Genomic DNA, 27,482 nt, shown 5'->3' on the forward strand with positions numbered 1-27,482 from the left:
AGTCCTGCTGGCTATGTGCTACCTCCAGGAACAGAGGCTATGTACATCAGTTGCTGGGGAACATGGGTTGGAGCGTGGTGTTGCACTCATATCCTGCTTGTGGGTTCCTATTCAACAGCTGGTTGGCCATTATGTTAACAGAATGCTGGACAAGATAGACCCTTGGTCTGATCCAGCATGGCTCTTCTTATGTTCATGTGAAAAGAGACTGCCTCTTCTAAGATGCAGACTGCCATTTGATGTTTTTATAAGTATTAATTTTCTTAAAATGTTCAGCTGTGTTGTGGATGCCATTTTGATCGTTCAAATTGTATTTGAATACATCCTAATTAAAAGTGGATAATTAATAGGCCAAATGGAACATAGGAAACACCGTTGATCCATCTCAATAGTATCTTCATTGATTAGCAGCAGCGTCGTGCATTTTCAGAAAGGAGTCCCTCCCAGTCCTACCTGGAGATGTCAAGGACTGAACCCTTTGCATGCAAAGCAGGTGCTCTACCATCAAGCTCTGAACCTTGCTGAATGAGTAGTAATTATGAAAGAGCCATTGACTGCAGATCTAGAAAACATTCGGTTTTCTGAGGAAGAAATAGCTTGTCCACCAAGTACTGTTAAAGTGGATTTGAATCTAGAACAGAATTCTAAAGCTGCTGATTAAAATGTCTTCTGTCCTCTGACAAATTAAACCCTTTCCTAGATATTTTTGTATGGTACGCATTATTTTTTCATGGTAGAATTTTGCTTGTTCTTAAGATGTTCTGCTTTTCTAAGATTTTCTCACTCTCTCTTCAAGATGATAAATTATATTGTGTAATAGTTGTGCAGTTGTCACTCTTGTCAATTTTAGAGGATCTAAATATTTCCCTTCCACTGCCATCTTATCTATTGCATGGAAATCAGTCTTGTCAAGTGCACCAACGTTTATATTTTGTTGCTGGGAAATTATGACACCCCCTCCCCTTCCATGCTAGGAAGTCTATCATAGTAATGGAATGTGATTGAACAAGCGTTGATGGCATGTATTGGCTAGTGCCTGTAACATCATTGGAGAAATGCAATGCCATCTCCTGCTCCCATCCCCATACTTGTTTCAATGTCAACTAATTGTCATGATGGCTGTATGCTACCTCCAAGATCAAAGACAGTACACTTCTGAATACCAATTTCTGGGAAACAACAGAAGAGGGCCATCGTGGAAAAAAAGATACTGGACAAGATAGGTCTAATTAGTAGGACTCTTCTGGTGTTCTTTTGTGCTCTATTTTCATTTTTTTAAAAAAGAACATTCCTCTGCCTTATCACTCAAGTATGGGGGCTGTCACAAAACTATTTTAAAACAAAAACACTGGCAAGTCTACTTCAATGTTCACCCCTCCCCCTAAACTATGGCTCACTATTTCACTGAACTTTTTGTTATTTTGTTCATGGAGGCTATACACTCCCATTCCAGAATGGAAGGACAGAGTGGGATGGGAGTGGCAGTCTTGGTCGAACGTAAGATAACTGGGCCATTAATGTGATGTGACCACAAGGCAAATGAAAATTCAGGACATTGTTGTGCATGCTTACAAAAGTCTTAAGGATATGTTTTGAAGTGTTGTGTCCACTTCTGACATACTAAAATCTAACAAGTGAGAAATCCGTTCAAGGGTAGTCATTCAAACCTGACACTTAAAAAAGAGGGTGTGTGCGTTCTTTTGGACGAACACAGGTCATGGGTACAAGAGCAATTGCATATTTGGAATAATTGGTGCAAACCCTAGTGTACTAAATGTGTGGTTAATAAATTGAATTAATAATGATAAATACTAAAGTCGGCCATAAAACTTACAATGTAGAAGAAAAAAGTGAAGAGTAGTCCATTAGTAATTAATAATTATTAGATGATCTTCCAGGAACAGTCATGGGAGAGATATCTTAATGTTAATTGAACTGGTTAAATGTCTGGATAATGTTGCGTGATACTTTATGCCGATGTTTCAAAGAGCTTACTGCTGTTCTTCCTTTGAAGTCATAACTGGAGATGGCCATAACTCAGGGGGTGGGCGACTTGTGGCCCTCAGTGATTTGGCATACAAAACCAATAGTGAAGGATCATGGGAGTTGCAAGCTAGAAGATTTGGAAGACCACAAGTTGCCTGCTGTTGCCATAACTGGAAGGGGTCCCTAGGTGAGTGGATTTGTAGAGGACTCGTGTGGCGCAGAGTGGTAAAAGCAGCAGTTTCTGCAGCTGAAACTCTCCCCACGGCCTGAGTTCGATCCCAGCGGAAGCTGGTTTCAGGCAGCCGGCTCGGGTTGACTCAGCCTTCCATCCTCCCGAGGTCGATAAAATGAGTACCCAGCTAGCTGGGGGAAAGGTAATAATGGCCAGGGAAGGCAACGGCAAACCACCCCGCTATAAGGCCTGCCAAGAAAACATCAGCGAAAGCTGGTGTCCCTCCAAGGGTCAGTAATGACTCAGTGCTTGCACGAGAGGTTCCTTTCCTTTTTTCCAAGAAAACATTTGACTGAGGAGATTTGGTGGCTGGACTTTGGCCTCATACTGCAGTTTTTGCCTAAGTCCAAAACTGCAGGAACAATATCCTGGTGTTGTGTGTCGGCCTCTTCTTTTATGGTTCTTGTATGCTTGCCTGAGGAGTCTGAAACTCTTTTTCATGAACATATTACTTACTCTCCTGTGTGGCCCACCTTGCACACGCCTGATAATATAATATGGATGATAAAGTCACCTGGTAGAAGAGAAAATGCAGAGATCCTGCTTCAGTGCAAAGGCACACATTTGGGAGTCAGCAAGAGGCCAGTTGAATACACATAGGCTTCACACACAGTGAACGCATGCATCACTAATGCTGCATGCTATCAGTCCTGCATCTAACAATCCACTCAACATTGTAGGAGATTCTGGCGCATGCCCCTGGACTCAAATGCTCTTCTGATAGCAGATCGAAGAAGCTTATGTGCAAGAAGGATGCCTCAGAATTCCCTGCAGCCTTGAACAGCAATCCCCCGGGGGAAGTTAAGGCCACTTAGGAATTTGCTTGAATTAAATAAGGGACCATTATCATGGACAATGAGCAAAGTGTGACTGCCCATTGGACACAACCTTGCAGCACCCATCAGAATGTTTACCTAGAAGTAAGGCCTCCTGAGTTCAGTGGGATTTAGCCCATTTCAAAACCAATGCTTAATACTGCAGACTTGGAAGTTTCTCTGGCAGGGATTGTGTGAACGCATCACAAGACGGTGTTTCACCTTCAATGAGTACTTAAACGACGAGCATCCTGCCCTAACGTTAAGGACGTGGTGGCCCAAGCTTTCTTCCACCAGGATTCTCCTCCTTGAAGTTTTGATCTCTTCTAGCTGCCCTTCTCTCAGGCCTTTATTGCTTGTGCCTCGTTAATCCCTCCTGCCCTTAAAGGCACGAGTCCTGGCCTTTCCTGGCTGACGGGAGTCTTTGTGCTTTGAGCAGGGCACCGGGGGAGAATTCCCTACCAAGCCTGCTAAGAACTGGCGGGAATTGAGGGAGGGGGGTGCGCTCTCTCGCTCGCTCTCTGAACAGTTCCCTTCACCTAGGTTCCTTCCAACGCGCCTTGTGTGTTTTGTCAGCAGAGAAGCTTCCTTTTGTGGCTTAGGCGAGAGAGCTCCGCTCCTTCAGGCCCTGCGATCCGGGGCGGGTTTTGCGGGCGCCGAGGCGCCGCTGCTGTTCGCTTCGAGCTTCAGCCTTGCTGAGTTGAAAGCGTCCAGGGCCCGGCAGCTCCTCCTTTGTGAGGGAGGGAGGAGAGGAAGGAGGGCGGAGGAGTGGGGCGGGGGAGGGGAAGCAGGCTCCAGTCCGGGCCAGATTCCAGTCCGGGTTTGGCAGGTTGCCGCGGCGCTGGGTAAAATGGCAGTGCTGAGCCTCGTGTCGGAGTGAGCAGGACTCGGCGGACGAGAGTCGGAAGCCGCCGCCACTCGGCTCGCCTAGTCTCGCCTCTCCGGCCGCGCCGCCCGGCTCCGAAGACCGGGGGCAGAGTCCGCCCGGCTGCCTTCCGCGCGCCCGGCCCGGCCGTGTCCCCCTTTCCCTTCCTCCTCTCCCACACCGGGAGCCCCGTCCTGCCCCCCCTCCCCCTTCCCTCCTCCTCCTCCTCCTCCTCCTCCCCCTTTCTTCGCCGGCTGCAACTGAGCGAGGAGGCACAGTGGGGCCAGGCCCCTCGCACCCGCCGCCAGCCCGCCGGAGCTCTCCGCGCCTCGCCCGCCGCGCCGGGGGACGAGGAATGAGCGCCCGTTGTCCCGACGAGCCCGCCGCTGCCGCCGCCGCCGCCACGGCCGCCTGAGCGAGGGGGAGGACGACGACGACGACGAAGAGGAGGCGGAGGAGGAGGCAGAGCAGAGCGGTGAGGCCTTGTGCCGGCCGGCCGGCCAGGCAGGGAGTAGGTCGGGGGCGGAGGACGAGGAGGGAGGGGGGCTGGCTGGGTGGGGAGGGGGGATCATGGCCGCTCAGGTGGCCCCCGCCGCCGCCAGCAGCTTGGGCGCCCCGGCTCCGTCCGAGCTGAAGAAAGCGGAGGCGCAGCAGCGGGATTGTTCGTCGGAGGAGGCGGGGGGCGAGGCGGCGGCAGTGGCGGCAGAGCGCGGCGGAGAGAAGCAGTCGGAAAGTGAAGGTCCCCCGGGAAAGGAGCTGCAGGACGGGGCCGAAAGCAATGGCGGGGGCGCAGGGGCCGAGCCCGACCTGAAGAGCTCCAACGGCAACCCGGGCCCCAGGCCCGTCGCCACACTGAACAATAACCTCCCGGAGCCGCCCGGTGGTGGTAGTGGCGGCGGCGGCAGCAGCAGCAGCAACAGCAGCGACGGGGTGGGGACGCCGCCGCAGCAGCAACAACAGCCGCCGCCGCAGCAGCAGCAGCAGCAGCCTCCCCCTACTCATCCGGCCGCCTTGCCCCCGCCAGCTTACGGCTTCGGGCAGCCCTACGGCCGAGGCGCCCAGGCTGCGGCGGCCGTCGCGGCGGCCGCTGCTTTCCACCAACATGGCGGACAACAAAGCCCTGGCATGGCAGCGCTGCAGAGCGGGGGCCTGGAGCAGCCGTACTCGGGGCCCGCGGGGGCCCCCCCAGGGCCGTCCCCTCCCCAGAACTCGCATGGCGGCGGCGGCACTTCGGAGCACGGCTTCCCCAACCACCAGTACAACTCCTACTACCCCGCAGCCGGGCGCAGCGCGGGTGCCTACCAGCCTCCCCCTCAGGCCTACGCCCTGAGCTCCCCCCGGGGGAACGCTCAGAGCCCCGCGCAAGCCGGGGCCAAACCTCCCACCGCGGCGGCTTTCCAGCAGCAGCGCTTCGGGGCCATGGGGCCCTCGGCCGCCGTTGGCGGAGGAACCGGAGGCAGCGGCGGCGGCGCCACCCCGCAGCCCACTTCGACCCCCACCCTCAACCAACTGCTCACTTCCCCTAGCTCGGCCAGGGGCTACCAAGGGTACCCTGGGGCCGACTACGGGAGCGGGCCCCAGGACGGGGGAGCAACGGCCAAGGCCCCGGCAGCAGCGGACATAGCCTCTCAGTACAGCGGGGGCACCAGCCAGGGCTGGGCGGCAGCGGCGGCCGCCACAGGAGGCCAACAAAGGAGTCACCACGCGCCCATGAGCCCCGGCAGCAGCAGCGCTGGAGGAGGGCAGCCGCTCACCAGAACTCAGCAGGTAAAAAAAGGCTTCGGGTTGGGCGAGAGGGATGTGGGGCAACCAGCGCACATGGGCTGGGGGCTGGGCGGGCAGCCCGGCTGGGATTAGGGCAGAGGATCGAGGGCGCCCCTGGCCGTGGGAGTGCGAGGACGCCCGTCTTTGGGGCTGGGGTGCCCTTTGAACGTGGCAGAGCTCGTATTGTCGTCTTCAGGCCCACATTGCTCGGGAGCTGCCATTGTCTGTCTCTTTCCTCTGTCTCTCTAAAATGGCTGCCTCTCTGCCTTCCCTTCCTCCCCTTTTCCAGCCTTTGTGTAAGCTCCTTCAGAGAGAGCCTTTCTCCTTTCTCGTTTTCCTCCTTCAGCTGTGAGCTTTGAGGGGGGTCCTGGGGGTGGGGGGAGGTAAGCCTTGCCACCATCACCACCTCTGGGGAGGGAGGGGTTGGGGTGGCAAAAATAGCTCCATGTTGCCGGGTTGGGGGAAAAAGAGGGTGTGCTGAGCAGACTGCTGCTGTTCAGGTCTGGTGTGCTCCACTCTTTCTCTGCTCCCTTTCTCTCCCCTCCCTCCACCTGGTGTGGGTTGCATTGAGCGGCCCCTGTGCTTCCAGGGGGTGCTAAGAGGGCAAGTGACCTGCTCTGACACCCTCATTTCGTCCAGGCTGGCTGAAGCCATTTTCTGGGCAGCCTTTTTAGATAGCCTAGTGCCTTGAGTTTCTGCTTGGAAGTGCTGGTAAACAGTTCAGTGATTGGAGTAGTAAGTGCAGATTGCTTTGGTTTGGGATTTGAATTATGGAGGTAAAATCCTTCTGTCAAAGCCAGGAGACAGTTGGTCTTAGGTTGACATCCTATCTGTGATCTGATTGGCTCCCCATCTCCTGCTCTTGGCCATTTATAATTGCCTCTGATGTAATGGTACAACAATCCTGATGAGCTCATAAACTTTTACACTCTGCTTTTTCTACCAGCCATAACCCAGAGCATCACTGCCACTTTCTGCCTTTTTTTATTCCACAGCTGAAATTGGCTGTGACCTTGAGGAGGTTCAGCAGGAGCAGATCCACAGGCAGGCTGCCCTCCTTGCATTGTGCCTGAAACAAAAGAGGCGGCGATGGCATTCTGTTGTACCTTGGATTTATTTTGCTTGTTAAGCCTTATGCAGCCTGGAGTAGATTCTGTGGGGCTGAAGCAACAATGGTGTGTTTTTTCTGTCAAACCAATTTGTTTGTTTTGGTTTTGTGACTTTCCCGGATATAAGTGATTCCTCTTAAGTTTATAAGGGTTCCTCGGTTTCCAGCAGAACTTGACCCTTTTCATCTTGAAGCTCTAGCTGCGGAAACAGAAATAGTGCAAATATTATTTATTCATTATTTTCAAAATTAGTGCTATTTGAACATCCATTTTGTTCTGGAAGAAAATTAACCAGAACAGTTTCCTTAGAGGGGAAAGGGTTGCATGTCCGCTTTTAATATAGGAGCTTACTTGAAAGTAATGCCTGCTGTAGCAATATGAGAGTGAGGAATAGGAGGGTATGGAAATAGTTGGTATTTACCTGCTGGATATATATTAATTAGCACATACATATTTAGTAGTATCTTTAATGCATTTGGAATATGAACAGGCTTTTTAAATTTTTGAGTATATAAGATGCACCAAGTTGTCTCATTGGCATTTATATAGGGGGTTTCTATCAAGAGGCAGCAATTCTCTCATGATCTAGCTACCTATCTGCTAGACTCTTAGTAGTTTTAGGATCTAGGTAACGACTTGTGGCACTGAATTGTTCAATTTTCTGCTGCCTTGTTGCTAAAAATTATTTGTGTTACTTAATTACCATGGTAATATGAATATTGAATTAGTTCAAGGCGTATTTTTCTTTTCAAAAGTATGCATATACAGTCTTTTCTTGAATTTCTATTTCCATACATACATTAGTGTCATTATTATTTTATATAGTGTTGTCACTGTGCATGGCACTATAGAATAACAACAAACAGGCCTCTGTCCCTAGGAGCTTGCAATTCTAGAATATGACACAGCGAGGCAAGAGAGGGGGAAATAGAAAGATGTTGTCTTTTGAGCTAATTCTATTGAAGCAGGATTTTAAAATCACTTCGAGGATTTTGTTCAACACAAGGCAGACTGTGATGATTATTTGTGTATGGGGTTGAACCATTGGTCATATTTCTTGGAGCTATTTCACACGCTACAGGTTGGCAAAGCCAGGTATTTTCAACAGGGGGCTGCAGCCAATCATGGCTGCCTACCTGGAAGATGAATGTTGAACTCTGTTACACTTCACGCTTTTAAGGCACACATAAAAAATAAGGCAGATATTTAACAAATGAGATACGTGTGTTGGTTCACATATCATGTTTGTGTTGCATCCCACATTGTATTAGAGAAACTGGCTACTCTGTAGCACCCTTGCATCCCAATGATGGTTAAAAATACTTCTAGTCCTGAAAGCTTGTTTATGAAGATACCCATGTAGGGGTGAGGAAATACTAATTAAATTACAGTGTGTGGACAGTTGGAATTAATTGAGGAAAGAGTAGTAGCATGTGAGCTAAAATTTATAAGTAAGGATGTCTAATGTAAGTGAACTATTTATGCATGTGAGTAACTTTGAGTGTAGAATGGGAGAGGGAAGGGAATGATGTACATCTGGGACAACATTTAATGGCTGGTGGAAAAGTAATTTAGATTTAGGGAAGAGTTCCTACTCTGTTAGTGGACAGATAATTTGTTTGAAAACTGGAGGAGATGTTGAGAAATTTCTTAAGGTTTGGGTTCAGTGTTGGTCTGTGAAACCTTACATGGATCTGTGTTCCAGGTGTTAAGTGTCTGGGTTGTGGAGGGAAGAATGCAGGAGCAAAAGAGCAGAAATGAAATACGCTAATTTCTATTTCCTTTTAGCACTCTGTTGCATGTTTTGGTTTCTATTCTACATCCGAGGATCCAAGCTAAACACATCTACTAGGGAGTAAGACCCACTGAACTCTGGAACTTCCTGAGCATGTTAACTCAGAAGTATTGTGTTGTTAAGTCTCTTTAGCTCACTGCGTGACTTTAAATAAGTCAGGTTTGGTCCTTTTGTGTTTAGCTATCATATCAATAATACAGTTTGTTATCTGTTCATTGTTTTGAGGGGAGGCTGAAATATACTTAAAATCAATCAACAAAACTCTAAAAATGAAATACAATACATTAAGATTACCTCCCCCCCCATATATATCTATACACACACATATAAACTCAGAATGTATGCTTTGAAGAGAGCTTTTCTGATGGATACAAATATTCAGTATTGGTGTCTGCTTCTGGGATAGATGCAGGCACTCTCTGCATAGGCTGACATTTCTGACCTGGAAACATCAAACTGAGTAAAGAGAACAGACTTTCTGTCTCAAAGTATAAAGTGGAAATCTAGAGTTCCTGATCAATTCTGAGTGGCTGGCAATGGAATCTTTAGGGCATCTAGAGAAAATGGGGATGTTGGGGGTGGTATTGCAATAACGCTGAGGTAGACAGCCTGGTGTCCTCCTGATATTTTGGATCACATCTCCCATCAGCCCTAGTCAGCATGGCCATTGGTCAGGGGTTGTAGAAGAGAAGTTGTAGTCCACAACATCTGGAGGTCATCAGGCTGCCTACCTGGTCTAAGCTTTTTGCTACAGCTTAGATTTACTTGTAAATTGATGGCACATTCATCTTCCCAAACTGGCCATTGGATGAAGATCCAACAGTAAAGGTGGCTGTTTGGAGGTTGGTTTTTTATTTTATTTTTTAAAATCTTCACCTCTTGGCAAAATTTCATGTAGCTGTGTGCTCATCAACTGTTTTTTTGCTGCATCTCTTCTGTACTCCGTTTTTAAATGGTCTGCTAACAAAAGATTAAATGGTCCTTTTTGCCTTTGGACTCTAGGTGCTGAGGCTACAGTTAACTCTAACAATAAGTGAAGCATGGAAATGTTAAAAATGTGATTTTCACACCAAATTGGCACTAAGTGTTTCTGTGCTGCCAATGAGCTGTGATACCTTGGAATCAGAAATTGTGCCCTAATAGGTAGTAGGTGTTGTTGTTTTTAATGTCCTGCTTTCATTTTGTTGAGTTTTGGCTGTGTGCTGTCTGGAAGTTGGTATAAACTCTTGTTTTGATGAGGTGGTCTATCTATATGACTTTCATGATTTATACGAATAGGTTTAATGGGTTCAATTCCTTGAAGCAGTGACAGGCAGAAAGTAGAACTTCAGATGTTTTGAACCAATTCCCAGCAGCCCCTGCCAGCGTTGCCAATGGTCAGGAATGCTGGGAGTCGAAGTCCCAAATATCTACCTTCTGCCCACCCGTATCTTAAAGGAGATGCTATTGAATTGGTCTGTTTAGATAGGAGTTTGTCCTGCTTTGATTATGAATAGTGAAGTATTTAAATATTTTGTGTTTTTTAAAAAAATATTCCTTGGCCAAATTTAGATATTCTTCTAAGCACTCAATGATCCTCCTGCCTACTGAATGGTGTGGTTCACATGTCAAAACAACCCAGATTTTTTACTTATGAGTTTATAGTAGTAGGAGTGGCTAAACAACCCAGAACCTTCTGGGCAGGGCTTGGTTAGTATTACGTGCAAACCAGGAACTTTGGCTTTTCTTTCCCCTGACAAGCAAGAGAAATAACCTGCAGTTTGTTGGGCAATTCCTCTGGCTTGTAAAGGGAGAGACAAGCCACAGTTCGTGGTTCATATGTAATGCTAACGAAGCCTTGGAGAGATGGTTGTCAAGTTACTCCCGCTTGCAGCAGGCTGCTGTGTTCACAATAACTTAGAATTTTAAACAATGCTGGTTTATTGGAACATGTGAACTGAGCCAATCTATACCTTAGATTATAAAGATGTGAGCCAATCTATACCTAATATTATAAAGATGTGAGGCTATGTATGCAAAAACATTGGAGCTTTTTCACCCAGTAAAAGATCATTGGAAAATAAGTAGCCCAATGTGACATAGGAATATGTATATATGCTTGTTTCAATTTTATGTTTTTTCACTAAGAAGGAATGCTCAGATCAAGACAAGTCTTTGAGATTCCTAGATATCAAAACTAGATTTTTAGGTGCCTGGTATTGCTGTAGCTCTACAGACACTTCTGGCTTAAGAAAGGGTGGTTACTGAAAAGATGTTGACGAAATGACATTGTTTTGCAGAATTGTTTCAGGGCAAGTTAATTTAACACTTGAGTAACTGGTCGGTGCAATGCCGTAGTTGCAAATAAGAAAGGATTACACATCCTTAACTTGGTCAACTGTCCTGCCAGGAACAAATGACTCCTTGGCAGAGATGGGCAATCTGTCCAACACCTAGAGCTGTAAATAAAACAATTGTACCTTTGGAGAATAGCTTGAAATGTATTTTATCCACATATACCATGTATCACTTCCATGGGTGTGCTTAATGTCAATCTTTGATATGTTCGAAACTCCACAAGCTGCATTTCAGATGGAACATTAAACCATGGTTTGTAAAACAAATTCCCCACTCATTACCCACTTTTAAGCTAACACTTAAGACAGTGGCTATGTTCGGACAACACAATAGTCAATGGTGGGGTAATAATCAACTCAGCAGTTATTTATCTAGGGGGTACTCCCCACACAACATGATAATAATCAACCATGGAGTGGATTGGGATCAGAGTTGCATTGACTATTAGTCCACGCTGAGTTGACTCACTCATCTCTGCCCTCTCTCCTCCCCTCAGTCCTCCTGCTAGTATTCCATCAGCCATTGCTGCCAAAAATCTATCCTGTCGGTTGGACTAGAGCGGCAGTCGCTGCCTTGACAGCTCTTGCCTTGTGACTCTGGCTGACGAAATAACCAACGGTGCCCTCCACACAACACAATAACCAGCAGTAGTTCAGATAACCAACTCTGCACAATGTTGGTTATTTTGGCCAAATAACCAACCATTGGTTAAAAAATTCCCTCCACACAATGTGATAACCCACAGTGGGTTAAATAACCAACCATCGACTATTTAAACCACTGTTAATTGTCATGTTGCCTAAGCCCAGTCGGTGTTGTAGTAGCCTTTTTTAGTTACTTTTGTTGTATTCGTACTTTATTTTTTACTTTTTGTTGTGTACCACATTGTGTCTGTTTTGTGGTAAAGAAGGGTTATAAAATTATAAATAAAACCATGACCCGCCCAGGGAGCTTCGGCTATTGGGCGGTCTAAAAATGCAATAAATAAATATCTGAAGATAACTACTTTCCAAACTATAATGTTTGAGGGGGATGTCAAACTATCGCAATTCAAACTAACGTTTTTGCTAATTGTGGTTTGCCATCATGTCTGAATTAACAAACCGCAGGTAGGGACATTGCTCTGTTGATATACCATGAATACAGGAGTGAATTTGGGAACAACCTAAGTCTCCAAATTGAACCACAGTGACTATATTCTGAATGAATTTAGAAATAGAAAGCGGTTGTATTTTCTAAATTGATACTGGAAGGTGTCTTTTTAAAAACACACAAAATAAAACTGAGACTGCTTTTTACTGGCTTTTGTTGCTTTATCATGGCAAGTCATCACATATAGATAGAACTGTAGCCATCAGGGCGAGGTACTCTTGTTTCTGAAAGGTTGGGATTCTGAGAAGTCTACCGGTTCCATGTTTCCCACCCCTGAATGAAGCTTGTCCAACTCGAGGGCAATAGCTGGTGAAGTCAAAACACGTTGTCTTGCAAGTGCTGAATTTACCTCTGGTGATGGCTGTTCCATCCCTCTCTTTACTAATTTATACAGTAACTCTTATAGTAATAATATTATGCCGAGGCTCTTAATCAAGTTATGTACTGAGGAGCCAATGGGACTGTTACTTTATGAACCATTTCTGGTCAGAATCTCCTGCCAATTTTCTAAACTAATCGGTCTCTTTCCACTGTCATTTCATCTGTTTCTCTCTCTTTTTTTTTAAGCTTAATGTTCAGTGGTAATGCTGTAATAGTTCATTCACAAATTGTGCCCTGTAGGGAGAGATCTCCCTGGCATCAGAAGCTTTTAAAAGTGCTGGAAAAGAGGAGGAAAACCTTCTGAATTTTTAAACGCTTCTCAGATTCAAATTGGAAAATGAGGCTCATTTTAACTAGAGCTGGCTATGTCTTTAAGGACTTGCAGTTTTCCCATTTAAGAGGTTCCTGTCTAAAACAAGGCGTTTAATGACAGTTTATTGGCTCTGAGAATATTAACCAAAAAGAGAAAATCTGATGGGAAAGCTGATCTCTGTTGCTCCTTTGTAGTTGGTTGAATATTTTACCTCTTTGAACAACGTCTTGGTTAAGATGCAATGCTCCCATCTTCTATCATGGTTGGCAAATCAGTAGTGTGTCATGGGCTTTCAAGCATGAATTCCTTCCCTCTGTTGTTCTGAACTTAACTATGCTGCACGTGTCACGCCCACACTGATAGCAACACTAACCATAGTTATAGTTATCTTTCAACAGAGTTCGCCTTTAACTATGGTACAAACCATGGTTTGTTAACTTTGGTGCAGGCAGAACACTTGGGGAAGAGAGGAGGATATTCATTGGTGCTGGTGGTGGGGAGAGGACCATAGTGAGGAGATTGGGGGCATAACATCTGCACTGGATCATTATCTTTGTGATGTCTCAGGGTTAGGGTGGAGGGAGATGGATTTCAGTGAGCAGAATTCCTGTTCTAAACACATGAATATAAGACAGAATCTTTAAAGATGTATGCATGCATATATGAAAGCAAACCAGGCTTATAAGCAGACATTCATCTACTTTCCCATACAGAGCAGGAATCGCTTCCAGGTGAGTGGTAGATAAACTTCTAAGGCTGTTAATGTGCCACAGATGGTATAAATTTGACAGGCTGGTAATTTTTTTATCGTCTTATTTGTAAGAGTGAAAAAGTACGGTTCTACCTAACCTCTACCAGAGAGTTTCTGGGGCTGAAATGGAAAAACACATTTATAGGGTTCGCATTTGAGTTCAGTAGGGCTGAGCATGCACAAAGGTACATGTCCCCATCTCCATGTTTTCACTCTGACAGATGCAGTTCTTCAAGGATCTCTGTTAATAGATTCCCCCAGCACTTGGTACTTTGGGCTGGATTTCTGGCTATCTTTGCTGTGTATTCATTATGAATTGTAACTTAAACCTGTTATTAATAAATTTTGATGAATGACCTCTTTTTTTAAGAGGAAGATCCATGAAGAGGATGATCCATCCCTTAGACTAAAAATCAATTTTATATATAATGGCAGGTGTTTCAACTAGATTTTTTTTGTGGGAGGGGTGTGACCTTATTCTATCTTTCTGTATTTATAATTCCAAAATGTGGCCTTAGGTTCCACATTGACTCAATGGCAGCTTAACCACTTCCTCTGCTTTAACTCATTAACCCATGATCAGTTCCTTTGTAGGTTACTGAGTATAACATCTGAACCCAGACCACTAGATTACTTAGGGGCTAAACAACCCAGCGGTTAACCCAACAACAAACCATGGGTTAATCGCTGGATTGTTTAGCTCCTAAACAATCCAGTGGTCTGGGTTCAGACATGATGCTCAGCAACCTGGGAAGGAGCCAATTGTGGGTTGCTGCATAATGCTGAAGAGGCAGAGGTGCTGCAGCAGCACTGCCGCTTAAGCATGACAACCCATTGGTTTTTAAACTGATGGTTTGTCATTATGTGCGAACCAGGTTAATCTGTGTTATGAACTTTGTTGGTTGCAGTTCTGTGAGGTCTACTAAGAATGAGGTGTAGGGCAGGAGAGATGAAAGCATATGTTTACTTCTGTATAACACATTGAATGTGACTAGGCAGGCATGTGTGTGAGCCTATGTATTATTTTGTTTAAGATGTATATACATTGTAAAATTGGGTAGATCGGGCATCCACAAGGCAGCTTGTAAAAAGCAAAATCATACGCAATTAAGAACCCATAACATTGCAATAAAAAGATAGAAAAGCAACATAAAACTGTAGTGGAATCCAATATCATACAGATGTCTGAAGGAACAGGCCAACCTCATCTTCCTGTCTGTTTAAAAGCTATGGAGAGAATAGCTGTTTTAATCTGATACTTAAAACAAAATTTGGTGCCAGGCAAGGTTCCATAAACAGGCACCACAGCAGACCATGGCCCTTTTCCTGGTCATCAATGGCTTCTCCATTTGAAGGTGGAGGCACCTGTTTGGGTGTCTTCACCAATGATCTCAGTGTACAGGCAGTTTCATGTCCCCTCTGACACCTGGGTCCCATGTTATATAGGGCTGTGAAGTTGGAACCTGTGCTTTGCATCATGCCCAGACACACTGGCAACCAGTGGAACCATCTTAACAGTAGCTGGTTGTTCCATGCAGCTATTTCTAGTTATTAGCTGCTGTTACGGTGTGCAAGCTGTTGTTTAAAGTTAGCTTTCAAAGGCAGCCCTACATTCAATGCATTGCGCTGATATAGTCTAGATACAACCACAGCATGGATATCTCTGGCCAGTAATTGCTGTCCAGGAGGGGTCAAAACTGGTGGAAGATGCCTTCTGCCACTGATGTCACATCAGCATCTAAAGTAAGAACCAGATCAAAAAGCATCCCTAGGTTGTGAACCTATTCCTTAAGGATAATGATATGGGTTTTCCAGAAAATTTTGAATTTAGATACTTCCTAAATTAGGTTAACTTGTATCAGAAAATTTTCAGTTTGTGTCAGAGAAGCCCCCTTCCAATCTGTGGCCCTCCAGATGTTTTGAGACTACAATTCCCAGCATTCCTGACTATTGGCCATGCTAGCTGGGACTGATGGAAGTTGAAGTCTGAAAAATCTAAAGTGCACCAGGTGCTGCTGTAGAAAATGATCTAATTGAGCTTTTAAAACAAATATCCCATGGTATTTTTTGTTCCAATATGCCATAAGCATTTGGCCTCAAATATTTGAGAAAAAATATTAAAGCACACCTATTGTGATTTAAATGTTTTAATATGTAGAAAATTTTATTAGAAAAGTTGTCTTTATTTTTTTTACAGTAGAATGTATTTTCTTTACACTGTTTAAATGTTAGAAACCCCCCCCCCAAAGGTACCAAAAAACCGTGGCACTAATAAATTTTAGCAACCCCCAAAGCTGTGCATGCTATGCTGACCACCACTCACCTGCAATTTTGAAACTGTCAAGTTTTCCTTAAATTGTATTTGCCATCTCTTTACTGTTGTCAATGAACTTATGAAATGGGAAATTTTCTGCAGGAAAAATAAAACACTGGTTTTTAAAAAAATCCATTTTGGAAAATTTCCCCAGGAAAATCTTCCACCCCCATATCACTACATAAGGACAACCCCATCCAGAACACCATCTTCCGATTTCCCTTTGGGAGGGAGGAAAGAGTGGTTGTTCAACTAAAATGAAGGTGGAATAGCTATCTAGATGCTATGCTATCTTAGAAAATTATATTCTAAGTATAAATTTACGATAAGTAAAGGACAGTATGTGTTGTCATGTACGTGTCTGTATCATTCCCTCTATTTCTGAATTTCAGAGGTTAGTGTGGATACTTAGGTAGCCGAAATGCACCATCCAAGCATTGTAAACTGCCCAGAGAGCTTTTGGCTATTAGGAAGTGGGTGTTATAGAAATTAATTAATTAAATAATATAATATATATTTTTAAAGGGAGGTATCGCCAGATTCAGGGAAACCTCAAGGTTTGTAGAAGTACAACAGATCTTTATGTGTGTGCGGGGGGGCGGGGGGGGGGGAGGAACCCTGCTGAGGGAGGATCCCAAAACAGCTCAGTGAGGACTGAACAAAAACATGGAAAACCAGGTGAGGGGTGGGGATAAGTTACGTTACTGAGCAAGAGGCCCTCCCAGTTCAGAAATACTAAGTGAAACTAATGAGGTTGCTGTCTTTTCCTTATATGATGTAAATTTATAGGTTGTATCTTCCTTCCTATTCTCCCCCCCCCCCCGCCCCTGGTTTTGTACAATAAAGCAGGTGACTTTTTAATGGCTTCGTTGTGCTTGAACAGTTCATGAGGTGCTGGAGAGCAGCGGAGAGGCTAAAAATCTTTCAGCAGATTTAGACGCAGCATTTCCCCCCAATAGCTTTCAATAGCTCTTCCAACAATACAGACCTGTCAATTCAGTCATCAAACTAAATTTGTATAGAAATGTTTGGTTAGTGGCTTTTTGTCAGTGAAAGCTTTCTGTGGATTACTAACTTTTTGTGTGTTTGGTCCTCTTGTAGTCTACTTCTACATAAAGGGAAACTGCAAATCCAGAGGTTTTAACTTGTACAGACTCACACAATCACTCTGGGCAACAGCTGGGGATAGAACCCAGCTCTTTGATTTCTAGACTTGTGCCTTAACGACAAGGTCATTCCTCCTCGACGCAGCGCTCATTTCTTCCTTTATGCTCTGTGTTTAAAGTAATAGTGCCCAAACATGCCTTGTGAGGCACGCAAAGGGAGGAATAAGCACCAACAGGGCTGGAACAGGAAGAACTGCTTCTCTCGGGATTAATGTATTGCTTGTTACAAAAGGGTATAGTGATCTGCCCATGTGATATAATTAGGTATGGGTTGGGGAGGGATTCATATTTCTCTGTGCACCTGGACTTGCAGGTCTTGGCATTGCTCAGCAGTTTAACGATGCAACTTTGGCAACTATAACAACTTTGCTACTAGAGGAATCAAGTACTCCCGAGTTTCTAGAGTGAAGTAGTGCAATAATATATTATTTTCCTAGCTTCTTTGAAAGTATATTTATCTTTCTCTTATCCATGTGAATCAGTATTCTAGTTTCCCTAACTGGGGAACATGAGACATGCACGGACTGCGTATGCATTTCACGACAAGCCACTGAGTTAATTAACCCTCAGGACCACCACAGCATGTGCTGGCCACCATTTTGAATATGCAAGCCCTGGCTGGCAGTTGCTATGGTTTGTTGTGTCATGTGAACCCAGGTAGTGGGGGTTGTGCGAAGATTAAATAACCCTCTCAAAACCCATGCCACCCAGGTTCGCACGATACAACAGGCCATGGCAATGGCTGATCAGGGCTTGCATATTCAAAATGGCAGCCAGCACATGCTGCGGTGTCCCTGAGGGTTAATTAACCTACGGCAGCTTGTCGTGATGTGCACATTGGCCCATTGAATCCAGGCCCTGTGAAAGTGTTGAAACGATTGGATCATTTTTATTTGTGGGTTTATTGACATGTTACCTGATATTAACTGCAATTCAGATACAGCCGTGTTCTCTGGTGCTCTGAAAAGCCTAAGTAGTGATTTCAAGAAGTTACTCAGTCGGAATCTGTAGAAGTTTGATAAATGCTATTGAGATGTGTTCTTGCCAAATATTGGATAAGCTCTGTTGTCCTGCAATTTAGATATTTGTATGTTCACTAAGCATAGCAGTAGTAGTTTCAACTCATTTCCTGTCTCTTAAGTGAGCTGGGGGTATTCAGCAATACTACTGCCCGGTGAATGAATGTCTGATAGTCTTTTCTTTGTACAGATTGCCTTCCTGAGCTCATATTGACTCTTGCCTAGGAGATCCATGGAGTGGAAGGAATGAACAACAGATGAGAGAAATGTTCTATATGACTATTAAAGAGTGAACACTGGTTTGGAGAAATATAAAGTGCTTCAGACTTTCCAAACAGTGAAAGTAGACTTGAGTCTAACTCAGCTTTCCTGTCAAATACACTTTTACTGTGTAGAATTCCTTAAATTTTAATATCTCTGTATTTTAATTATTAGAAAAATAGTATGCAGTACATTTGCTTAACTTGTCTTCATGATCTGTGTCAAGCTACATTAAGATCGTAATTTGAAATTAATTGCACACAAGTTGTATCTGTTGCAAAACATGGATTTCTATTTGAGTCTCAGTACACATGCACACTATCTGCACTGAGCATAACCATTTATTTGAAGACTAAGGCCTGATTCAGAAGACACCTTAAACCATGGCGAATAAGGCTTTTTGTTTTATTCAGTATGGTTAAAGCCATGGTTTAAGGTGTCTTCTGAACACAGCCTGGCTTTCTGGCATAACCACCATGGTTAAAGCCATGGTTTAAGGTGTCTTCTGAATGGGGCCACTGGCTTGGTTTGTATGCAGTGACAATCCAGGGCAGTTTCTGAAACTCTTGAGTTGTCATGAACGACCCAGCGTGCTAGTCACCATGGCTGGAGTGCCCCTGCTTGGCTCCTCCTGCTGGTGGGAGCAGCTGAATTCAGAGATGCTTCATCCCCCAGTTGTTCATCATGATACTGAAACACAGAATTCTGGTTTGTCTCTCCCCCAACAAACTAGAGTTGGAACTGAGAGTTTGGTTGTCATTTCATGCAAACCAGGCCTAAGGCTGCATTGCTAAGCATACTTGTCCGGTGGCAAGTCCCTTTGAGGACTACTTTGAGGACTAAACATGCATAGGACTAGTGTGCAGATGTCCCAAATGCAAGGTGCTAGTAAGCTACTGGTCAGAACAGTGCATTCCCATGAGATGAGAAGTAAATGTGTACGTTGTTTGGTAGGTAGAACTATAAGTATTCATAATTTGACAAGCTGTGCAATTTGTCCAGTTAAAGGACATAAAATAGATGTTAAATATCACAGGCTTGGTGGAATAACCAGGAGAAAGATAGGATGGGCTTCCTTAGACTGGATCCTGCTCCCTTGTGGGACCTGCAACTGAGACCCATCCAGTTTTCTGTTGCCCCCAAACCCACCCCCTTGCATTCTGTGGCCACTGGAATACTTAGTTTTCATTGGGCTGTTTTGGGGGTGTTCTTGAAGAAGATATTGTTATACTTTTATACACCTCGGAGGTTTCCCCAAGCCTCTTTTGCCGCCCTCTTGTGCATGGGGGGTGTTACTTTGGCTCCATAAGCGACAGCACTCACCACTAAACCTCAGAAATAGAGGGAATTTGGATGAATTGTGCCTTGTTTAAACACTTGACCTAATAAGGCAAATATTTACTTTACCCTGATTTGGTGTGGGGTGGAAGCAATTATAAAGTCAAGAAGGTATTGCTTGGGGGATACATGTTGCAGTTGACGGTAGAAAATCAATAACAGAACACATGGCTTAATCTTACTAGGTGGGCAACTCTTAAGTTCAGCTACTCTTTTGGGTAGAACTATTAAAATACTACTTGATTGTAGCGTGCGCCTCTGTAGGGGAAAGGCTTCTTCATTATGTGGGCAGAGAAGATGCTGGGAATGTAGTTCATGGCTATTGCCTTGACCAACCAGTTGGCCCGAGGCCTTATGATGATGGGGTGACTGAGTCCTGAATACACCCCCAAAGTGTTGCTCATTGCCATCCTATCATCTCAACACAGTTGTATGATGGAACATCCTAGCTATAGGCAGCCTTTCTTTTATATTTGTCTCGTAAGTCAGACTTCATGAATGATGATTGGTGAATTTTAGTCCAGAAGGCTGTAGGACTGTGTACCCTGAATAGCTCTAAGAGAAATAACTGGTATTTATTAACTTGATGTAAATAATTAAACATGAATACCAAGCTAGACAAATCTCTTTCTAGAACAGGATTTTAACTATTAAAAGCTATTTGCTTCTGAAACGATCGATATGGCAAATATTTCCACAGATTTCGTACAGTGTTGGGTAAGTCTCTAACTTGTCACATGGTCTGCAAGTCTTGTGCTATATTAAGCAACTGTCCAGTGCAGGATGCTTTACTGTTTCTGTCTGTTCTCACATTAGGTCACTTGTTCATTTTACAGATCAGAGAGTGAGACATATCCAAATTCACTCAGGTGGGATTTGCACTGCAATGGGATTTGTATGAAAGGTGTGTGTTTTCTGTTGACTGGAACACACTGCTTTAAAAGTGATGGTTTTAAGGTCTTAAGTGATACTGCAGTGCCAATTTGGTAGGGGGAGGTTCTCCCCCAAATCCCTAGTTTAGCTAATAGGTTAGCGTGTTGTCTGAACCCAGTGCATTTTCGGTAAGGTGGGTTAACTTGTCTCCCGAACAGTGTATTCTCAGGGTGATTGATGTTGTCTGAACGCAGCATGTTTTCCGAAGGGTGGATTATTGTGTTTGAACATCGCGTGTTTTTTGCAGGGTATCTTGTAACCATGCAGTATGGTTTATTTTTCTTGAACAAGCCACATTGAGAACCCATGGGGTTCTTCAGGTTAGTTAACAAGCCACACTGCATAGTTAATGAGCAGCCCTGTCGAAAACGCGCGTTCAGACAACATGATAATCCATGGTTCAACAACAACCCATACTGGTGGATTAGCATGTTGTGTGAACCTAGCCAGTGTCTTAACTGGTAGTTATGTCGTACAGGGATGCAGTTATCGATGGGATATCCATCGGTTATGCAAAGATCATTTTTTGTTACCTCTGCTAGTTTAATTAAAGCAAGGGTAGGGAATCTCCAGCCCTGTCCCCTCAGCCTCACTCCTTGCCCTTCACAGCAAACTGCTGATGGAGGAAGAGTGTGTTCCCCCCCCCCCCATCTTTCAGCTCGCTGCATTTCTGTGCTGAGAAAGAGAAGCCTTTTCCTCATCACACAGCGGGGGAGCCAAGTATGTTGCCAGTGGAGGAACAGATAACTTTCTTCCTTCACTGGCAGCCCGGGCGTTTTCCTGTTGAGTACCAGGGGTGGTAGTGCAGGGGAAATGTTAAGATTACTGAAGGGGTTTGGGTGAATGTGTATTCTGCCCAATTTTGGCTTTGGCCTCACTTACTACCAGTATGTGGCCACTGACCACATCCCCCAGGGGGGTGCAGCCCTCCATTTAAAGGCACCTCTGATTTAAAGGGTGCTTGATTACTAGATCTATAGATCACATTTGGCTTTTACAATAATCATTCCTTTCAAAGTGTATTTTGACTCTGACCATCAGGATCACATATTATTTTAGCTCTGGGGAGAAAACAAAAGTTCATTTTTTTGTGGAGGAGGTTGAATATTTCCATTATTTTGATGTCAAAACACCTGTGTGTGTGTGTGTGTGTGTGTGTGTGTGTGTGTGTGTTGTAATAGTATTCCAGTATAATGTCTGTGCCATACTTTCCCTTCCAAAAGGAAGCCCAAAGTGGCTGCTAATATACAGAAACAAATGAAACATCAGAATATGAAAAGCTATCTAACAATAAAAATGCTATAATTGTAAAGTACCATACAATACGAAATAATTAAAGGTTCCCTGAGGCTCCTTGGAAACATGTGGTCGGCTCTGAATTGAAGAATGAATACCAAAAGCATTGGTGCTGTGGTCATTGCCCCAAAACTAAGTAACAGTGCAAATAAAACATAGAATTGCAGAATTCAAACCTGTACAGCAGTTGATATAAAGGCAATTAAGAGTTTGGTTTGGGAGCTAGAGGACACCAATTTAGATTTGGTGTCCTCTAGCAGCCTTGAGCTTTCTGGGTGACTTTCTCTCACTTTGCCTGAACAATCTCCTCCTCCTGATCTGTAATATAGCAAGGATGGCCTTTTGTGTTTTTTGCAAGGAATGTTGAAATGTATGTGAAACACTTTGAGCACAAAAGTAGTGCTGTATCACGTCTACAAAGTTACAACTTGATGGCTGTCCAGTGCAGCACCATCAAAAAGAATTATCTTCATGTGACATGAGAAGCAAAAGCCATTTTAGATTAACCACTAGCCACTGACACTGTGGTTTGAAGAAACCATAGTTAAAATTAACCACAGTTTGTCAGGATCAGATGACGCAACAAGCTGTGTTTAGTAAAAAAAAATGGAGGCAAAAGCTTTTGAATTCATCCCTGCAGTTCTGAAGGTGGAGGAAGTATGAGGCTAAGTTTGTTCCTGTCATGATAAAGCTGTGGTCATGATTTACAATGACATCTGAATACAACCAATGGATGCTTATCCAGAAAAAAGGTTGTTATTAGATATGAAAATAGGTGTCTGAAAATCAGTAGGAGAGCTGTGCGTCAAGATTTGCTATCATTATAAGAGTAAAATTGGCCCTGCCTCTTAGTATTCTGGTTTCTTGCTATACTTGTTCTTAAACTACTGAAAGCTTTGCAGCATCGGCTGTTCCTCCTTCCCCCCTGGCACTGGCATAATATGAATTTCAATATCTACTCATCTGCAGACAGGGATCTCTCTCTCTCCCTCCCTCCCTGCTGAACAACTCCTAGTGTTGCTAACTTTGCTTTTATAAGCGGTCCAATTAATCCATCTGAGTTAACATGTAGATGGCTGGTGCAAGCTTCTTAATACAACTATAAGCTTTTGCTGTAGTATACCATTTTAAAACACATGGAGTATATTTGTTTTCTCCGGTTTCATGCCACAACTTCATGTGAGACTTTCTAAGAGCAGCATGTAACAAACTTTTAAGAGACGAGTTAAATTGGTTCTGAACTCGCACTAAGTTTTCGACTTTCAGACCAATTGGAGCTAGATTCCTGCTCCCTGGTATTATTTATTACAGATGCTCCGCAATAAAGCTGATTTGAGCTGTGACCTGTAAATTGCAAGGATCTCAGTGGGCAGTAAGGATGTGTTTTAATTCCAAGATAGTAAAGTTGTTTTAATTACAGCATTTTACAAATACACGTTTCCATTCATTATTCCAGTTGGTTGCTAGCTTCTTTTGGGAGCTGCTTGCCTTGTTTGGTTGTGAGTTAAAAGAGTGAGCAGGAACAGTATCCAGATTGGGAGAGCCTTCGGACCGTGGCTTGACTAGAAACGTCATCCTTATTCTGCTACAGAAGATATTAACACTCTTATTTGATTTTTGATTTGCCACCAACAAATAGGAATATGAGAGCAGCCAGGCCTTGCAGCTAATTACTTAGGAGGTGATCAACTTCCCCTTGCTCAGTTCTGAGGCTTGGGCTTTCTTTGCTCTCTTGCTTTGGGAGAGGGCTGGACGTTGATGCCATGTTACATCTAGTGTTCTGTCTCCTTTTCTGCCTAGCCTGGGATTGACTGTGCTGGATGGTAGCCTTGAGCATCGAGGACAATTATGAGTTACCACTAATGACCAGGAAACATGGAAGCAGAACTGTCCCTTTCTACAAATCTATGGTGTGACCACTCTTAGTCACCACACCTTAAAAAGGCACACTGTAGAATTGGAAAAAGTGCAGAGAAGGGCAGCTAAAATCATGAAGGGGGATGGAGCATTTCCCCTATGAGGAATGGTTACAGCAGCTGGGGCTGTTTAGCTTAGAAATAAGGTGGGTAAGGGGAGACATGGCAGAGGGGTACACAATTATGCACAGTGCTGGGGAGACATTGTTCTCCCCCTCATAGTACTAGAACCTGGCCCCTCACCCAGGCCCACAGCTTCTGAGGCAGGAGGATTTTATTCCCCAGGGCTCTGACTTCCCAATTTCCAATTGTTTGACAATAGCAACAACAAAGAACACCCCATTTTATATTGCTCAAAAGAAGAAGGTGGGGGCAGGAGTGGATTGTTGTATGAAAGACGATTAAGTTCCTGGATTCCAAATTCTTTAATTTTAAGTGCCTTTTGCCCCTGTTTCTGGTTGGTGGATCTCTATGTAGTAAGAAAGAAGATTTTACAAGCCTGATGTCTACCTGTCCCCGTTCTGAATTCTTTCTTTCTCACCCAGAAAGCAGATACCCCCCATGACTACGTTGTGCCTACTGAAATGTCAGTTCTCCCCCACCTCACAATTGTTGCTTCTCCCTTTCTTTGTATATTGCCCCAAAAGTCATGGTGAGAGCATTGGTGAAACACTACCAGGTGTCCACCCTTCCATTGCTTCTCAGAGTTCCCCTTTTGCATCTCTGTGTTGTTGTATTGTATTGTCCCGCTGGCTCGCTCTCTCAACCTTCATGTCAGGCCTTGTTGCTAGGATTGCCTCTCTTTCTCTGAAACATTCTCGCTTCTGCTACTTGGTGACTTCAACAGTTACGTTGTGATAACCTCTGACAGAGCTGCCTCCTCCTTTCTCTTCCCTGACTTTGGTTTACATATTTTGGATGACCCTCACCCATTGCCACTCTTTCAATCTCATCTTCTCTAAGAATTGCTAGTCTAACCTTTCTACTTTGACCATCGCCACATCTGAGAGAGAATTACAGTGTTCGACTCCATACACCTTCCCCTTGTTCTCGCCTTTGCTCCTTCCTGTAGGTTTCTTAGAAGCATTTTTTTCCTCTTTTGCTTCTCAGTAGTTGCCTTTAGTTCTTCCCTATCCCCTGATCCTTGCTTTAATTGCCCCACTGTCTCACCAACCCATTTGCTCCACTAATCCCATGACTGGCATACCAACCTTCTTTGTCTGCTTCCTCCAGAGGCATTCAGCAGCATGAGAGCATGATGTTAAAGTCAGCTAAATCTCTCACTTCTAAACTCATTCACTCCCAACATGAGTACACCACCTTGATCCACAGCCACACTTTCATTCTGTGGCATTTTTCTTTCATGTGGTGTAGTGGGATTCCACATAGGATCTTTCCTCCTACAGTGATTAAAAATTAAGCAATTTGTTCCTTCCTTCCCTGATCCCTAGTGACTTGTGAGGATTTTACTTTTGTATGCAAGGGCTGGTTGAAGTTTTGTGATGGGTACATATCCATTTGGCTTGTGTACACATAATGACAGGAAGCTATTGCAACTTGAGGTTGAGGTGAGTGAACTTGGAAAAGTTGGGGGTTCATATAACTATTCTGTATGGCGATGTCACTTAGACCACTGGAGTAGAATGGTTGAACTACTATACTCTTGTGTTTTAAGTTTCCTGCCAAGAAAGCTGGCTGAAGTTTAACTGTAATCGTTTGAAAGGCCTTCTGTTAATCATCCCCTTTTTATTATTGCATGTCTAGACAATCATCCCAGACTTTTATTCATTAGATGGGAAGAAATTGCAAAGGCCTCTGCATATTTTATCAACAAACATACACATGGTTTGGTCTTTTGTATATGATCTCCCCACTGCTGACCCCCAGTTGCATAATCATAACTTCAATATTATATGCGTCATAACTTCAATATTACATGTGGCTGCTACAGCAGATTCAGCTACTGTGGCTCATAGGAAAAACTTGTGCTATCAGTGTTAAGAACCATTGGCACAATCAAAAATGTTGGTGTGGTATTGCTTCTTATGCTAATTCCTATAAGAGAGACGATTCAGAACCCTTGCCTCCCATTATCACTGGTGGTAAGTGTCTTGGTCCTCTGTAAAAATACATGACCAATGAAAGAAAGAGGTGCAACATTCAGTTGATTTTCATTGATAAGATGAAAATTGCTTTGATCGCTTAAAAAAACCCCTATACTTGTTTAATTAGGCAGTTCTTACAAAATAACTTGTTAGCTTTTAAAGTAATAATCAGGTACATTTAGGCATCTTAAAACAAAGAATGGATTTTTGGGGGGAGAACTGTTGGTTTTATTCATATGCAGATATAATCCAGTCTGTTAGGACCCCCCTTTTGTATGAGTTCTTAAATTGTGGGTATTTACCTTTTTCTTCTACAAATCAAAGCTTAGCTCTTATTTTAAGCTTCTCCCCCCCTTCCGTTCAGCACTGCCATCTTTTCATGGGCCCTACTTGAGGCCTCCGAGAAGGGTCCATTTATCTAGTAAATGTTTAGAGGGGAAACCAATAACATACTATGAAAATTATGGGCCAAAACCTTGTTAGTCCATTTGATAAAACAGCTCTGGTAAAGATTGGGTCAATCTCAGAAAAAAACCACCAGTCAAACACAGGGTCGACAGATATTCCCCTGATTCACACGTCATGGCTAATTCTGGGTTATTTAACCCAGGAATTGATGGAGGTTCGTGTGAATGAACAACTACTCTGCCTCCTCCCACTTGCCACTTCTGCTTTCAATTTCAACCTGACAACAAACCATGGGTTAACTCTTGGTTGTTTAACCCCTAAACAACTCACAGTTTCAGGGTTCGCATATCACGAAACAACCCAGGAAGTTGGGTTGTTACTTGGAAGTGGGCAAGTGGATGGGAACCAGCAAATTTGCTCAGGTGCACTCACAAACAACCTATGTTTCACAAACCATGGATTGTTTGTACGAACCAAGTGATTCTCCTCTCTTCTACAATCTGAATGGAGCTTCCGGACCATAGTTTCAGAACATCTGATATAGACTTCATCCTGTCACTGCTGTTGCTACTGTTGAGTACTCTCTCTTGCTTCTGGTACTACTATTGCCAAGCCTTGAAAGTAGGGAAGGTTGAGAAATTCAATCTTTGCAAATTCTGATGTGAATCTATCTGAATCTGTACCTCCTGGATTAATGTGTGGATCAGAACATAGCTATCCATTGGATTTTGCACTTCTGAATTTTTTGATGCAGCTCTTGGCATAAAAAAAACAGGAAATGCTTTTGAGGGAGAAAAACCCCTTCAAGAATGTGCATTTAAATAAAGATTTTCATGTGGATTTAGAAAAAAAGCTTAGATTAATGATGGAAATGAGACTGTATAGATTTGTAGTGAGCATGTGCAAAAGTGACACAGACTGGAAATTGTCCGATTCATCTATCCCTAGTTGACAGAAACTACATTAGCCTTATCTGCTTCCTAACAAACCATTCATTTTGGAAAAAAACCCACCTACCTTTCATAGTTGTGTGTGGATTGAGCTTCACACAGTAAATTGGCAGAACAATGGCTGCCATGGCTCAACTCTGTTTAGGAGGCCTTGTTTGGAAGGGGAATAATTCATGAGCAAGAATGAGTTGCTTATGCCTTGTTAATCAATGTCTGTGGTGCTTTTCAGGTAACAAATACAGAGATCTTCCGCTAAGAAACTTGCAGTCTAAAATT

At 43.9% G+C, this 27,482-nt stretch overlaps 1 protein-coding gene across 1 annotated transcript in view; it reads left to right on the plus strand.

Annotated features, from left to right (window-relative positions):
* The first annotated feature begins 4,468 nt into the window (after positions 1 to 4,468).
* ARID1A (AT-rich interaction domain 1A) overlaps positions 4,469 to 27,482 on the plus strand; it is an 89,434-nt gene continuing 66,420 nt past the window's right edge. The window contains exon 1 of the mRNA XM_063140670.1: positions 4,469 to 5,665. Within this exon, the coding sequence (XP_062996740.1) occupies positions 4,469 to 5,665 (1,197 nt within the window). The remainder of the gene's footprint in view (positions 5,666 to 27,482) is intronic.

The sequence above is a fragment of the Elgaria multicarinata genome, chromosome 13, assembly GCF_023053635.1.
Source record: "Elgaria multicarinata webbii isolate HBS135686 ecotype San Diego chromosome 13, rElgMul1.1.pri, whole genome shotgun sequence".
Lineage (NCBI taxonomy): Eukaryota > Metazoa > Chordata > Lepidosauria > Squamata > Anguidae > Elgaria > Elgaria multicarinata.